The following is a 13,569-nucleotide window of genomic DNA, read 5'->3' as shown; positions in this document are numbered from 1 at the left end:
TCTAGTAAATATTTATGTTGTTGATTCATATGGGTAGCCATTGCACATTTAATTTATTATGAATAAAATTAAACAAAAAGTTTTGAAGAACAAAATATTTGCTTGGCCGCTTATAGCCACATTTGCATCTCTGATGTGCGTCGAAAGCTTTCGATAGAAATCCGGTTTGCGTCAACGGTCACACTTAGATGCACTTTCTAATCAGACGTTTAACTTTGGGTGCAGATAAGCCAGCGTAAGAGATTAGAGAATCCGGGAATTATCGCACCCTCTTGAAATTGTCATCATGGAACTGAGCTGGGAGATAGTGTTCTGCGTGGGCATTGCGGTGCTGGTTCATGTTCTGGTCTACGTGTTCGTCATGGCCAAGAAACCGAGGAGCATTGTGGGTCGTCATGTGGTGGTCACCGGCGGCTCCAAGGGAATCGGACTCTGTCTGGCGGTGGAGTGCGCCATGAAAGGCGCCAATGTGACGGTGATAGCGCGCGACGAGAAAATGCTGAGTGAGTAATGTTCTGGCTAGGAAACCCCACCCAAAATACTCTTATCTTTGATATACGATCTTTTTTGCAGGCGGAGCAGTGGCTCTGATGGAAGTGATTCGCCAGCGGCCAGATCAAAAGTTCCAGTACAGAAGTCTGGACATAAGCGGCGATTATGACCAGGTGGCCAAAGTGCTTGGCGAGATCGAAGATAGCTTCGGCCCCATATACACTTTAATAAACTGTGCCGGAATGGCCATTTGCGGTGTGTTCGAGGAGGTCTCAGTCCAGGATGTCCACAAGCTGATGAACGTAAACTTCTTCGGCACCTATAACTGCACCCGTTATGTCCTGCCCAAAATGAAGAAAGCCGGCGACGGCATTATTGTAATCACTGCCTCACAGGCGGCTATGTTTGGCATCTATGGATACGGTCCTTACTCAGCCACCAAGTACGCCCTGAGAGCGATGGCTGAAACGATTGCAATGGAGTCTCGGGAGCACGGGGTCAGCGTCACTCTGGCCATGCCCTGCGATACGAATACACCCGGATTCGAGGAGGAGGAGAAGTCAAAGCCCAGGGAAACCAAAATAATCTCTGGTGGAGGAGGTCTCATAGAGCCGGAAGTTATGGCGAAAGCTATACTTAAGGATGCCCTGGTGAGTCTGTTACCCATAGTTAATATTCACGCAATCTAACTAGAATACTTTTTCTTATTTGTAGAAGGGAAAATTCACCTCAACTGTTGGAGCAGAAAGCTGGCTGATCACCACTTTGGGTGGAGCATTGCTTCCTTGGGATGGCTTCTTCACCAATCTTCTGCACGCCATAGTTTTGGGACCACTGCGAATAGTTAGCTACGCTCTGCACAAGTACTTCAATAGTGTTATACGCAAATGCGCTCGAGAGGATAAGGCCAAGGCCACATCGCAAGTGGAGTCCAAGTGAAATCTCTCTTGTCCCGCTGCCCTTAAAGTATTCCCAAGTGCCCATAATTAAATCACTTTTTTATAATTAATCAAAATGTGCGATTGTTTTGCATGGTTAGCCTATTCATATATTACAATTCCCGTATTATCATTCATTTTTATATATATATTTGTATGTGCATTTGAACTTTTTTATTATTGCCGTGCTAGGGTTTTAACTATTTGTATCGTGTTTTCTAGACTAGATGACGTGTGCTCGTTTTGTTGGTGTGTGCTTCGTTTTAACAAAAATAAAATGTATTTACTGTTCAGAAAATGAGTCGTTTTTAAATAACCACTTAGTGATTGTGCTAATCGCTAAAGCAATTTCACGCATTGGCCTAATCAAAATTGGTTTCGTATCTTAAAATCGAACAGCAAACTACATGCAGAAGCGATTAGATAAATACAAAAACCACGCCACAAAAGCCATCAACCTTTTCCAAATGGTTCAAAATTCAACGATAAATTATTTGGTTTTCTTTTGTCTTTCTTTATTCATAAGACGCACCCAGTGTACACTTCCTATAGTTTCAGTTTTCAATTCGCCTTTTTTTAACATTCTGTATAGTTAACGCTAACAAAAATTGTATAATCATAATGCAAAATATATATATATATATGTTTGTATATATATTTAGACATATTATTATAGCATCTTAGCACGATAATCAAAAATAATTGGATTCAAATACAGTAAGTCTACTTTTTGGATAGAAGAGTTATTAAATTATTGTTAGGATTAGGATGAAAAACTAAATTAGAGCTGATCTGCAGTATTTCGGTATCGTTTGGGATTTACAATAGATAGAAAGCATTGTAAATAAATATAAATTTAAACAAGCAGTTAGATTAAACAATAAACAAGGTATTTTGCACAAGACGCCGTACGACAACTCAACAGTGAAACGAAAAATGCTACACAAACCGAAAAGGAAAATCATATTATAAGCTTGTTTCTGGTTGATGTTATGCTGCTGGTTCCCATTCCGGGCTGCTTTCGGTAGCTTTCTCTAGTAGTCCTCAATGGCAATGATCTGCGGTGGTTTGATGGACGATGCTGTTGGCGACCCCACATCCTTGGTCGCTGCGCTGTCGCTGGTTGGTGATGGTGGCGCTGCAGCTGCAGAAGAGGCATTTGAAGGATCACCCGATCCCGCTGCCGTCGCCCGCGTGTCCGACGTCTGTGCGGCTAATTGTCACTTTGAGTTGCCCGCCACGGAACCGGGTCCGGAACCCGCCAGATCATTCACCCGCTGGTAGCGCGGTTTATTGCGGGTAAACGGCAAGTACTTGTACTTGATCATATGCTTGATCTGGCGCTTCATCGTGATGCAGAAGAGCGTGATAAAGTACATGACCAGGATGGGCCAGAATACCGGCACGTTGAAGAAATCGAAGAACGTACAAATCAGACCGATGAGCGTGCTCTTCGCCACCGACAGCCAGAACTTGAACTCCGGCAGGCGGCGAATGAATGGCCGGAACTCTTCGTTGCTGCGAGTTGGCAGATTGGGTCCCTCGTCCTCGTCATCCTGCGAATACGGATCGAACTCCGGGTCGATCTTGGGCGTTAAAAAAGCGATAAACAGGTTCAAGTGGTAAATGCCAAGCGCATAGCACACGATGTACCAGCCCTGATAGATGAAGATGCGCAGCACAAAGAGCAGGAGCAGAAAGCCGGCGAACACCCAGCGCATTCGTGTGTGCGGTGTGCTACGGTCCAAGGCGGATTGGTAGGTCTGCGGAAGCAAAGGATGCGGGTTAGTTCCCGGCACGTACGGGCTATCCACAATTACTTACCTGTGAGAGGCGCTGAAAGAACTTCTTAACCCCGCCGCCGCCGGCAGCACTGCTGTCCTCGTTCATCATGGTCGTCGTCGGTAGTCTCTCATTAATCTCCGGCCCTCGACTTTTATTGTTGACTTTGACGCTGTCGTTGTTCTCGCTGCACACGTGTATCGATTCGGGAATTGCAAAATTTTCCGGGACGGGGGCAGGGGCTGCCGGAAAGGGGCTAACAAAACACGAAATGGGCCAACTGGCAAACTAGACGCGCTTCAATCGCTAATTATTCTCTAATTCATATTCTGCACCGCCCGTCGTCGCCTTCTTCTTCTTCCTCCTTGTTGTAGGGCTGTTTCAACTGTCAGTTTCCTGAGATTGCTATATAGACAGTATTCGGGATTCGTAAAGTTCTGGCCACAGTTTAGTGCGTTTCTATGCGGTAACTAATTTAATTACACTAGAGATTTGTCGGCAATTTATTGTTCTTTTTTCACACAGAGTTCACCACGTCATTATGCTCTCTCAGTGGCAGGGCTGTCAAACTATCGGCTGGGGATGGAACAATCGGGAGTTGAGCGATTATCGCGAAAGGTAATTGTTTGTTTTAATTTTTTATCTAAGTGCTGTCGATATTTTAAAAATAGGTAGAGGTACATTTAATATATAAAAACATAGCCAGTTTCCTTGTGCTATATGGTTGTACGTCCGAATTTGTCTCCTCTCTAATATATCGATTGCTTTATTCAATAGTCAAATTTATTTCAAATGTAATATTAATGTTTATCGAAATTTTATTAGCAAAATGTGAAATAGCCATTGTCGCTACTGTTTTGGATGAATATTCTAACACAATCCTAGACATGCTACATATATTTAGATCCGGTTTGCTTATGAGCTCGCCTGCTCCTCCGGCGCGTCGTCATTCTTGTTCTCCTCATCACCTTGCAAGGCCTTGGCTCGTTTTATGCACGAATTGACCGTGTTGAGGAACTCACTGGCGATCTCTTCCTTGGCGAATCGACAGGCAAGGCGTTCCAGGACGCCCTCGGTGTCAACTTTACCCTCTGCGTCCACCGCGTAGTTGTAGCCGGCCCACAGGAAGCTCTTCATCTGCGCGTTCATGTAATCCATTTGCAGGGAGGCGGAGATATTCATGTTAAGCACCAGCTTGTGGATCTGCTCCTGCCGCATGATCAGTCGGAATGTCTGCAGCTCCGGGTGCTCCAGCACCTTTATCTCACCGACACCTTTTTTTTTTTTTTTTGGTTTTATAAAAACTTTTAGTGTGAATAAGAAAGGGACTATTACTACAGCTTACCTCGCTCCTTCCATTGTTTCGATTCGGCGTCATAGCGATAAAGCTTCGCCCGCTCGCCAAACAGCTTAGTCTCGTTCTCCTCTCCCGTGGTGACAACTATCTCATCCGGCAGCTCTACAATGGCATCATAGTGCGGATCGTAGTTGTCATCAGTGGTCGCGTCGCCGTCATCATCGCACTCTTCTGTGGCTTGCGGCGACTCGAAGTTCTTGAAAGCGTTCTGATGCGTGAGGTTATAAAAGCCGCCCCCGGCGGACTTGTTGAATCCCACGGTAGTGCCCTGGCTATTGGCCGACAGGTTGGCAAAGTCGTTGCCCGTCTTGTTCGCTAAGTCCGCAAAAGTGCCGCCCGGATTGCTTGCCAAATCTGCAAACGTGCTGCCTGTCTTGGCCAAATCGGCAAATGTGCTGGTCGTCTCCGGCACCAACTCCTTCTTTTCCTTGCCTTCGGCTTTAAGATCAGTGGTGTTATTCGAGGTTATGTCCTTTTCCTTTTCATTTTTTGCAGCTGTAAATGAGAAGGTTGCCATTTGTCCAAAAGCGGGTGCACTGCCAAACACAAAGTCTTTAGCAGGTGACTGGGTTTCAATTTTGGGTATTCCAAAGGCGTTGGACCCTCCAAATAACAATGGGGTTCCGCCAATGATAGATTTTGGTTCTTCCTTGCCATCTGATTTTTGCAAATTAACTTTGTGGCCTCCAAAAGGATTGGCGTCTCCGAACACAGGTGCGGCAATTCCACCGAAGGCCAACTTCGGTGCTTCTTGGGTCGCTGGCGATTGGGAATCCGCTTTATTGCCTCCGAAGACAGACTCTGAGGAATCTTTCTTCTGTTGCTCAGCCGCTTTATTTCCACCCCCGAAAAAGAACTTGACAGAACCGTCAGACGAATTTTCGTTTGACGAGCCGCTACGGAATATAGATCCCAAAACGTTTCCTTGTCCTTCGCCTGATGCTAGTTTTTGAAGATTAGCTAATGGGCCAGCATCCTTTCCAGGCTCCGATTTATCTGAAGTGAACATAAAAAGCGGTTAGATCCTTTTATCTTGAGGTCAACGTCGAATTATACATACCCGTGCTACCGAAAATGAATGCTGAACTAGGCGTTTTGCTTGCCTCAGAAGCCGAAGAGTTATTTCTGCTCAGCGAACTGCCTTTGAACAATATGGTGGCAGGTGTTTGGTAATCGTTAGGCTTGGCCAATGGCTGGGGGAGAGTCAGTAGGGGAAGGGTCATGGGAAGTGGAGGGATTACTTCGTGCGTGGTTGGCCTTACAGAAGAGGTTTTGCCAACATCAAGTACTTCCGATTCGCCTCCTCTGCTCTTTGCCGCCCCATCATTTTTTTGGGACGGTTTATTTGCTTCCGTCGATTGGGAAACGGAGCCGACCACTGGGCTATCTTCTATCGGCTTTGCGGTTTCATTAAGAGCATTTTTGATCGCTTCCATAAATCCTTGTGCCACCTCCTTGTTTTTAAAACGCAAAGTGAATCGCTCTAGGACACTCTCGCCCTCGCTAAAATCGTGTACAGCAAACATCCACGACGTTTCAGTCTTCTCCCTGTACACCACATTCTCGTTAAGCACATGGTTAAGACAGATCTTGAACACCTGCTCCCGACGCATGACCACGCGCAGCTTTTTGGTCTGCCTATGGCGCAGGATCTTCACATCCCCCAAGCCGCGCTCTTTCCAATCGCTCTCGTTTAGGCGGTACAACTTGGCCTTATGCACATACAATAGCTCCTCGTCCTCCTCACCTGTTTTTACATCAATCTGAAATAAACATTTGTTAAATAAGAAAACAAATATGGTTTATGGCATCAAATAATTGTACCTTATCGGGTAATGGGATTACTGGTGAAAAGTAAGTGTTGTTCTCCTCCTCCTCCACCTCTTGCGAATCGTTATCTTCATCCTCCTTAGCTGCTGTACTATTTGGCTGCTGCTGGTCGGGCTTGGGCTTGGTCATGGAGAAGGTGAAGCTGCTGGATCCAATTGAGGTAGTCGGAGCAACAGCTGCGGGCATCGCAGCGAAGTTGAACGTGGCTCCATCGCCAGCCTGATCTTTGTCACCAGCCGCTGCGGCTCCGAAACCAAAGCTAAACTTGGAGGTAGGTGGCAGATTAAGTCCCGATCCTAGTGACTTCTCCTTCTGTGGTACCGTGTCATTCTTGGGTGCATCACAGGCGCTGCAGTAAAGAGACTCTCCGGGATTGTTCACATAGCATGCGCTACATGACCAACTACCGACTGCAGGTTTGAAGGCGTCCCCGAATCCAGAAGTCATTGAAGACTTTCCAAATCCAAGGGCTGCCGTTTGAACTGACGTAGGTGCCGAAGCCGAGGCGGTAACAACTGCCACTGCTGGCTTCTCCTTTGGCTGTGTGGCGCCACCGAAACTAAATCCACCTGTGGCTGGAAGAGTCGCTGAGGAGGCAAAGCCAAACGAAAACTTGTTTGAGGAGCTAGTGGTAAGATTTAACGCGTTCCCTTGGTCTAACCCCGATTGCTTGGGGGGAACAGTGGCATCTTTGGGCTCCTGGCAGGCCAAGCAGTAGAGCTGATCCTGGCCATTGTTGGTATAGCAGGCTTGGCAGTTCCAACTGCCTGCCTTAGGCTTAAAGGCATCTCCAAAGCCTTTAATTGGCTTCTCCTTTTCTCCAGCGGCAGAAGGGACCTCCTCCTTTTTGGGTTCATTTCCAATACTTTGTTGAGCCTTTTGCACGGCCTCGAGGAATTGCTGACAGATGTCTTGCGACTTAAATCGCACAGCGAGCAATGCGGTGGTTAACTCCTCATCGGAATAATCCTGAGCACCCCATGTGACGGCCGCTTTACAGTTCGTTGCATAAGTGAACTTGGTCTCAGGCAACAGTCGCTGATTGCAGCACAGCTTATGGACCTGCTCGCGCCGCATAAGCAGGCGAACCTTGTTGGGATCAGTGCGATCCCGAAGGAGCTTCATATTACCAAGGCCGCGCTCCTTCCACTCATTCGCTTCCTTATCCCAACGCAGAAGCTTGGCACGGTGCTCGAAGAGCACATCCTCATTCTCTTCGCCGGTGACCACCTCCACTATATCGGGCAGGGCAATAACAGGCACGAACTGAGCGGTGGGCACATACTCCTCCTCAGCGTCCGAGGAGTTTGACTTGTTTAATTGTGACTCCTGCTGAAGCGTTTTGCCTTGAACTGTATTGTCCTTGATCAAAGCCGTGGTGAATAAAGTAGTGTTGTTGCCGCTGCCCACCGCAGAAGCGGTACCAAAAGAAAGGTTTCCGAACGGAGAGGCGGTGGAAGTTCCAAATCCTGATGACCCATTCGGCGTGAAGCTAAAGCTGGCAAATGGTGTGGCAGAGGCTGGCGCAGATGTTGCAGGAGCAGCACTGACTGACAGGGTTCCAAACAGTGACTTAGCTGCTGTTGCTGGTGGGTCCGGATTAGGCTGAGTTTTTGTCTGCTCCTGAGGCTTATTGATTAGCGAATTGGCTGCTGGGGTGCTGGTTACAAAGCTCTTGAATGCCGCTGGAGCAGTCGCAGTTGATCCTTTCTCCGCTGTGTTTACCGTCGGTTTCACGGTTTCCTTCGACTTGGCGGCCTCGCTTGCCTTTGTAAAAGCCACCCTGAACTCTTCAGCCAACTCCCCTGTTTTGAAACGCACCAGGAATCTCTCCAATGTAACTTGCTCATCCGCAAAATCATTTGCCGCCCACAGAAGGGATTTCTTATCCTTGTCCTGGTTGGCAACATTTATCGTAATGTCTGCAGTGATTGTGTGATTAGCACACACTTTGTGAGTTTGATCGCGACGCATCAAGACTCGCGAAACGCCGGTGGCTTTGTCGCATAAAATTTTGATCACCCCTGTCCCGCGCTCCTTCCACTCCTTGTCCACATATCGAAAGAGCTTGGCTCGGCTGGTAAACTTGATATCCTCGCCCTCCTCCCCTGTTCGAACCTCCACTTCATCGGGTAGTGGAATGATGGGCTTGAAATCGGGACGAGGATCGTAATCATCTGCTGAAGTATCTTGTGGCAGAGTTTTGTTGGGATCAGTAGCCCCACTTTGGTTTTGCTCAGCTTCCTCTTGTTCCTTTTGTTTTTCGGCTGCTGCCTTAGCCACCTGTGTCTTGAATGAAAAAGGACTTTCGGAAGACTTACTGCCAAAGTTAAAGCTGAGTGATCCTACTCCTGACACCGATGGCTGTGCCGGTTGTGCCGATTGTGCCGGCTGTTCCGGTGCTTGAACCAAACTTGGCTTGATATGCTGTGCTGGAATGGTCACACTTAAAGTGGGTTGGACACTGGCAGTCGTGGGTTTCGGCAACGGATCTGAACTGGTTATGACCACATTGGCTGGCGGCTCCTTTTCCACGGGCTGATTGTTCAACGCACGGTTAAACATAGACGGCACACTAACAGGGGCGGGTGCGGGTGGCTGTGCAGGAACAGAAGGAGCCACTTGAGGTATATGAACAGGAGGCGGAACAGCAGTTGTTGCCGGTGGATTCACAGTTCCAGCAATTGGTGGAGCAGGAGCAGTACTAGGTATTGGCACCGTTGGAACAGTTAATGGTTTCGACTGCGGAACTTGAATGGGCGAAGCTCCAAAGACCGGTGTTGTCGTATTGAAGAATCCTGGAGTTGGCAGTGCAACCACAGGCTTGGACTCAAGAATATTCAAGGGAGCCGGAGGAGCTGCTGGCTGAGCGGGAGGAGGTATCAAACTTGGGGGAGGCTGGGTAAAGTTGCCCATGGCGTCAATGTAAGGTGCTACCGAAGGCACGGTCGGCGGGGGAAACATACTGGGCAGGCCAAAGTTTGGATTTCGAGGACCTACATAAAATTAAACATTATCAATTCATCCAAATCAAATTTAAAACGGTGCTTACCAAACATATTCGGAGGTGGAATTGATCCTGGAGCTGGAGGAGTCCGCAAGAACTGCGCTTGCGCTTGAGCCTGAGCTTGGGCAGCGTAGTAGTTGTACATCTGGTTTTGGTTAAACATGGGACTCCCGTATGGTCCCTGCAGAAAGCGCTCTTGGGCGGATGGCGTGTTTGGCATCCCGTTGTAGAAGCCAGAAGTATATGGATTTGGTACGACTGGGTGTATTGCACCTTGGTTGTGGCTCTGCTGCTGCTGATGCTGTTGCTGCTGCTGATGCTCCGCAAGTGCATCCTCAATTATGAAGAGGTCGTCCAGGCCTAAGGCAGCTGCGGGATCGACATCTCGTGTAGGCGTGTCTCGACTGCTGATCTTGATCTTCTTAAGCAGATCCTCCAGGCCAGTGAACTTCTCAGTAAGAACTTTGATATCCTGCCGCATGGCTTCCATTCCCACACTCACATCGTCCTTGAGCACACACAGTGACTTGCTGATCTGCTTGACAGCCTGCTCCATTTCCTGACTCGGTTGTGCCATAACAATGGGAGTGACTGGGGTGACTTCTAACTGACGACGTGATCGATTGGCAGAGAAGGCTGCATGGGAATAGAAATCATCTTCTGCGTCCTCGTAGGCGGATGAATTGTTATGAACATCCGGACTGCCGAAGCTATTATCGATACCCCGACTATTGCGGTCCTGTTGATGTCTATGCATGGCCGCTATGAGTGGGTGCTTATCATCATTTTTGATTAACTTTTGCGTTTTCTGCAGGCATTCACGTCTTCGCTCTGAGTAACGATCTCGGGAAGTTCGAGGCAGCTTGGAAGATTCCTCAAGATGATGACACGCCTCCGATTGCAAAAAGTAGGCCATGGGCAGATGAAGTCCCCGGACCTCGTCCAAAAACTGCTCATACTGTCCAATCCTAAACATTTTCTCGCTAAAATAGGTGACGGCTTCCTCAGCCAACGACTGAAGATCTTGCCATGCTGCCGTTGAGCCGGCGGATCCGTACTTAAAGACGCGGACATAGGATTCCATCTGCTGGTTGTGTTGGTGGCGTAAAATTGAAAATCCTTGCCTGTACAGGGTATCGATACGCGCTTCTAGAGAAGAACGATCCGATCGGGAATTTAAAATCTTTCCCAATTGAAAAATGATGATGGCATCTGCTTTTGGGCCATTAACGCCGCGCACCGCTTCCAATCCATGTTGTAGTTGAGCTCGTTGCTCGGCGCGATTGCCTTCAGTGATAAGCTGGTTCGAGTTAAGTCGCACCACCAGATCCCACCAGTTACTTTGCTCCGGTGCGCCTAGTTGACCCACTAGATTGGCAAATGGCATCATATGTGGCCGGGCGGCAGCATTGCGGTTTCCCAAATTGGAGGAGTCATACACCTCACGCTGGATTTGCAATTTACGTCTGGTCTGAATGGTTGTGGCATAAAGGTAGAGGTCCACATCTACCTGGCTGATTGAATCTTGCCCACAGTAGTTTAGATTCTGCTTAACATCCCGTTGGAAACCCTCATAAAAGACCACGCGTGGCGCATCTCCAAGTTTGTTCGGGTCGGTGCCCAGAGCCAGGTAGACATGTTGGGCTAAGGAGTGTGGCGGCAGCACCAACGCTTGCAGTTCGTAGTTCTCGATATGCGCCAGATTCGGCCACTCAAAAAGAGGCAGCTGCAGACGCAGGTTCCGCACCAGATGCGAAGACGTATCCTTTAGCTTGTGTTCGGCGTGGGTAAAGAGCTGTTGGTAAATTTGACTTCGCCAGCTCTTGTCCAAGCATTGCTGGTGAGCGCTGGCCAACAGCTCTTCGGAGTCGGCAAATAATCCCGGCATAGAATTTCCCGAATTCTTATTCTCATCAAACTCGGCATTTTCTCTATCGTTTTTAATTTCCATTTGTGACCGGTCCAAGCAGCCCAAAAGGGTTCGTCCAAGCTGGGCACATCGAAAGGCGCCCTGAGGGCGCCACATCTGTATCAACTGCTTCTGTTCCGCGTCGCAGTGTTTTATCCATTGGTTGGTACTCGAATCATCGATCGGTCGCACCTGGTAACCAAGGAGCAGAAGTGGCAAAGCGGAGCGAAGCGTGCTCATCCATTTGTTTTTGTTTGCCAGAACCTCACGTTTGAAAATCAGTGTCACCGCGTGAAGCAGAAGCTGGCCGGTAAAGTGGTCAATACAAGCCTGGTGGAGATCCCGCTGCGGAGCGTCCCCTGACCTCTCTATCGAAGTGCTAAACTTGAATAGATATTGATCAAGTCTGAACAACTGCTTGCTGCTGTCTGCCAGTCCACTGCCCTCCAGGCTTAGCTGCACGAGACGATCGAGAGTGTGCAAGGCGAAGTGCCAAAATCGCCAGTTCTTCTTTACATCCTTGGCCATTTCTATCTTGAAAAGGACCATCCAGATCTGCTCGTACCATTCGTTCGACTGGCTCGTGCAGTTTTTCGACTCCAGTTCCGTTTTTAGAGCATAGTTGAAGGCCTGGTCTATTTTCATTTTTTCAACATAGCTGCGCAGCAGTTGTATGCGTATATTAACATCCTGGGGACGCGCCTGCAGCTCCTTGTACATAAGAATCTCGAGGGTATTTTGCTCGCCGTCTCCGCCACTGGTGTCATCTCTTTCGCCGTTACTGTCCGCAAGATTTACACGCATTCGCAGGTTGAAGACTTGCTTGTTGCCGCTTAAATCAAGGCTATTAGCCTGATCCAACCAGTACCTGGCGCACTCCGTGATCGATGCGTTGTTCTCCTTCACCAGAAGTTCGCAGGCGTCAATGACAACCTCTGACTGACGCGGATCAATTTGAATAGAACGTTGGTAGTGCTGCAGGGCCTCTGTCACATCGGGCGGGTTCAGCCTACTGTAGCAAGTGGCAATCATGTTATGGCCTACAGCGTCGTCCCTCACCCGGAGATAGCCGTTCAAATACTCGATGGCTTTTGGGTATTCCTGAACTTTCATGTACAATCGAGCTACAGCCAAGCCTTTGATATCGCGCTACAATATACATTTTATTGATTAGTACGTTAGGTTCAAAAAAGTCTGTTAAATTTTTAGACAATCACTGTGAGCTGGATAAGAATAACTTTGTAAGATTTGACTTATTGTGTGCTTATTATTTAGATAGAGCTACGTTAGACCGCAAAAAATCATTCAAATCCACAATGGAAATTCGAATTATTTTTGGCGGTCTTACAAATTCAGCGCTCACTCTAGCAGATTGATATGGTACACATAACCTCAAATATCTAATTTGATTTATACAGAGAAGGCGAAAGCCATGCAGCTGCGAAAAAAGCGTTCTATTTGTCAAGTATATGAAATGCAGCCGTTGAAAGAAAAGCGCGCAATTTCTTATTCAATCTCAAAAACGACGGCCAAGTGACGCCGACTCACACACACAAACACAAGCAGACGCCGCACGCACACAACGGTGTGCTTTCAATGGCGGCGCCTGAAGATTTCGCAATGATTTTCTTTTTGGAAATTCCGATGCACACTTTGGCCGTTTATTTACCTCTCTTCCCGGCTGAAGTTTTCCCAACATTTTGTGGACGTGTGCGTCCACTTCTTTTCGCGTTGTAAACATATCTGTACTTTTTTAAACACGTCCAATTTGCAGTGGACGAGACCTTGCAAAAATGTGCTTCGCGTTAGATTCTTCTTCACTCGTCATCCGATTGAAGCAGATTCCTCGAACGGTTAATTGCCCCGGCCGGAAAATCACGTAGATTCGGATGGGCAATTCCAGTCGCAACAAACTGCACTCGTTTGCGGTGTAGATTGGAACGTAAATATCACTAAATTCCAATTAAAACTTAAGCTGAACAGCACGGAAACCAAAAAATTTGTGCAAACTTAGTGCTGGAACAAAAAACGATGACTACGCGTTTTCATCGATGGGCGCGAATATATCGCGTCACCGATGTTTTAATGACTATAGCAACTATCGATTGCTACGATTTTTTTTCGAACAAACAAATAAGTATAAGGGATTTAATAAATAAATTAAAGAAGGTTCAAGAATAATATAAAACTTATGATAGTTTAACGAAATTATGAAATATAAATATAGAAATAGAGTGTAGATCATTGATATTCT

At 47.4% G+C, this 13,569-nt stretch overlaps 3 protein-coding genes and 1 non-coding gene across 6 annotated transcripts; 1 reads left to right on the top strand and 3 right to left on the bottom strand.

Annotated features, from left to right (window-relative positions):
* Positions 1-50: 50 nt before the first annotated feature.
* Positions 51-505, bottom strand: asRNA:CR46099 (antisense RNA:CR46099). The gene has a single exon (NR_133449.1).
* Positions 189-1,724, top strand: Kdsr (3-ketodihydrosphingosine reductase). The gene is made up of 3 exons (NM_143106.4): positions 189-503; positions 574-1,142; positions 1,207-1,724. The coding sequence occupies exons 1-3, from the start codon at positions 287-289 to the stop codon at positions 1,429-1,431; spliced, it is 1,011 nt and encodes a 336-aa protein (NP_651363.1). The 5' UTR covers positions 189-286; the 3' UTR covers positions 1,432-1,724.
* Positions 1,725-1,927: 203 nt separating this feature from the next.
* CG11857 (uncharacterized protein) lies at positions 1,928-3,789 on the bottom strand. 2 transcript variants are annotated; one of them, NM_143105.3, is made up of 2 exons: positions 3,255-3,789; positions 1,928-3,193 (listed from the first exon to the last, which is right to left on the bottom strand). In NM_143105.3, exons 1-2 carry the CDS (start codon positions 3,321-3,323, stop codon positions 2,651-2,653), a joined length of 612 nt encoding a protein of 203 aa, NP_651362.1. In that variant the 5' UTR covers positions 3,324-3,789; the 3' UTR covers positions 1,928-2,650. Both variants share the same exon structure in this region, with proteins under 2 accessions (NP_651362.1, NP_001303417.1).
* A 225-nt stretch (positions 3,790-4,014) lies between these two features.
* Nup358 (Nucleoporin 358kD) lies at positions 4,015-13,339 on the bottom strand. 2 transcript variants are annotated; one of them, NM_143104.3, is made up of 7 exons: positions 12,985-13,339; positions 9,452-12,464; positions 6,394-9,395; positions 5,832-6,332; positions 5,630-5,762; positions 4,558-5,565; positions 4,015-4,486 (listed from the first exon to the last, which is right to left on the bottom strand). In NM_143104.3, exons 1-7 carry the CDS (start codon positions 13,054-13,056, stop codon positions 4,128-4,130), a joined length of 8,088 nt encoding a protein of 2,695 aa, NP_651361.2. In that variant the 5' UTR covers positions 13,057-13,339; the 3' UTR covers positions 4,015-4,127. The 2 variants fall into 2 exon arrangements, with proteins under 2 accessions (NP_651361.2, NP_001247302.1); NM_001260373.2 differs by having other exon boundaries at positions 5,630-6,332.
* Positions 13,340-13,569: the final 230 nt, after the last annotated feature.

This window comes from Drosophila melanogaster, chromosome 3R (assembly GCF_000001215.4).
Source record: "Drosophila melanogaster chromosome 3R".
Lineage (NCBI taxonomy): Eukaryota > Metazoa > Arthropoda > Insecta > Diptera > Drosophilidae > Drosophila > Drosophila melanogaster.
Note: the sequence above shows the minus strand (reverse complement) of the source record. Positions and strands in the feature narration are given on the sequence as shown.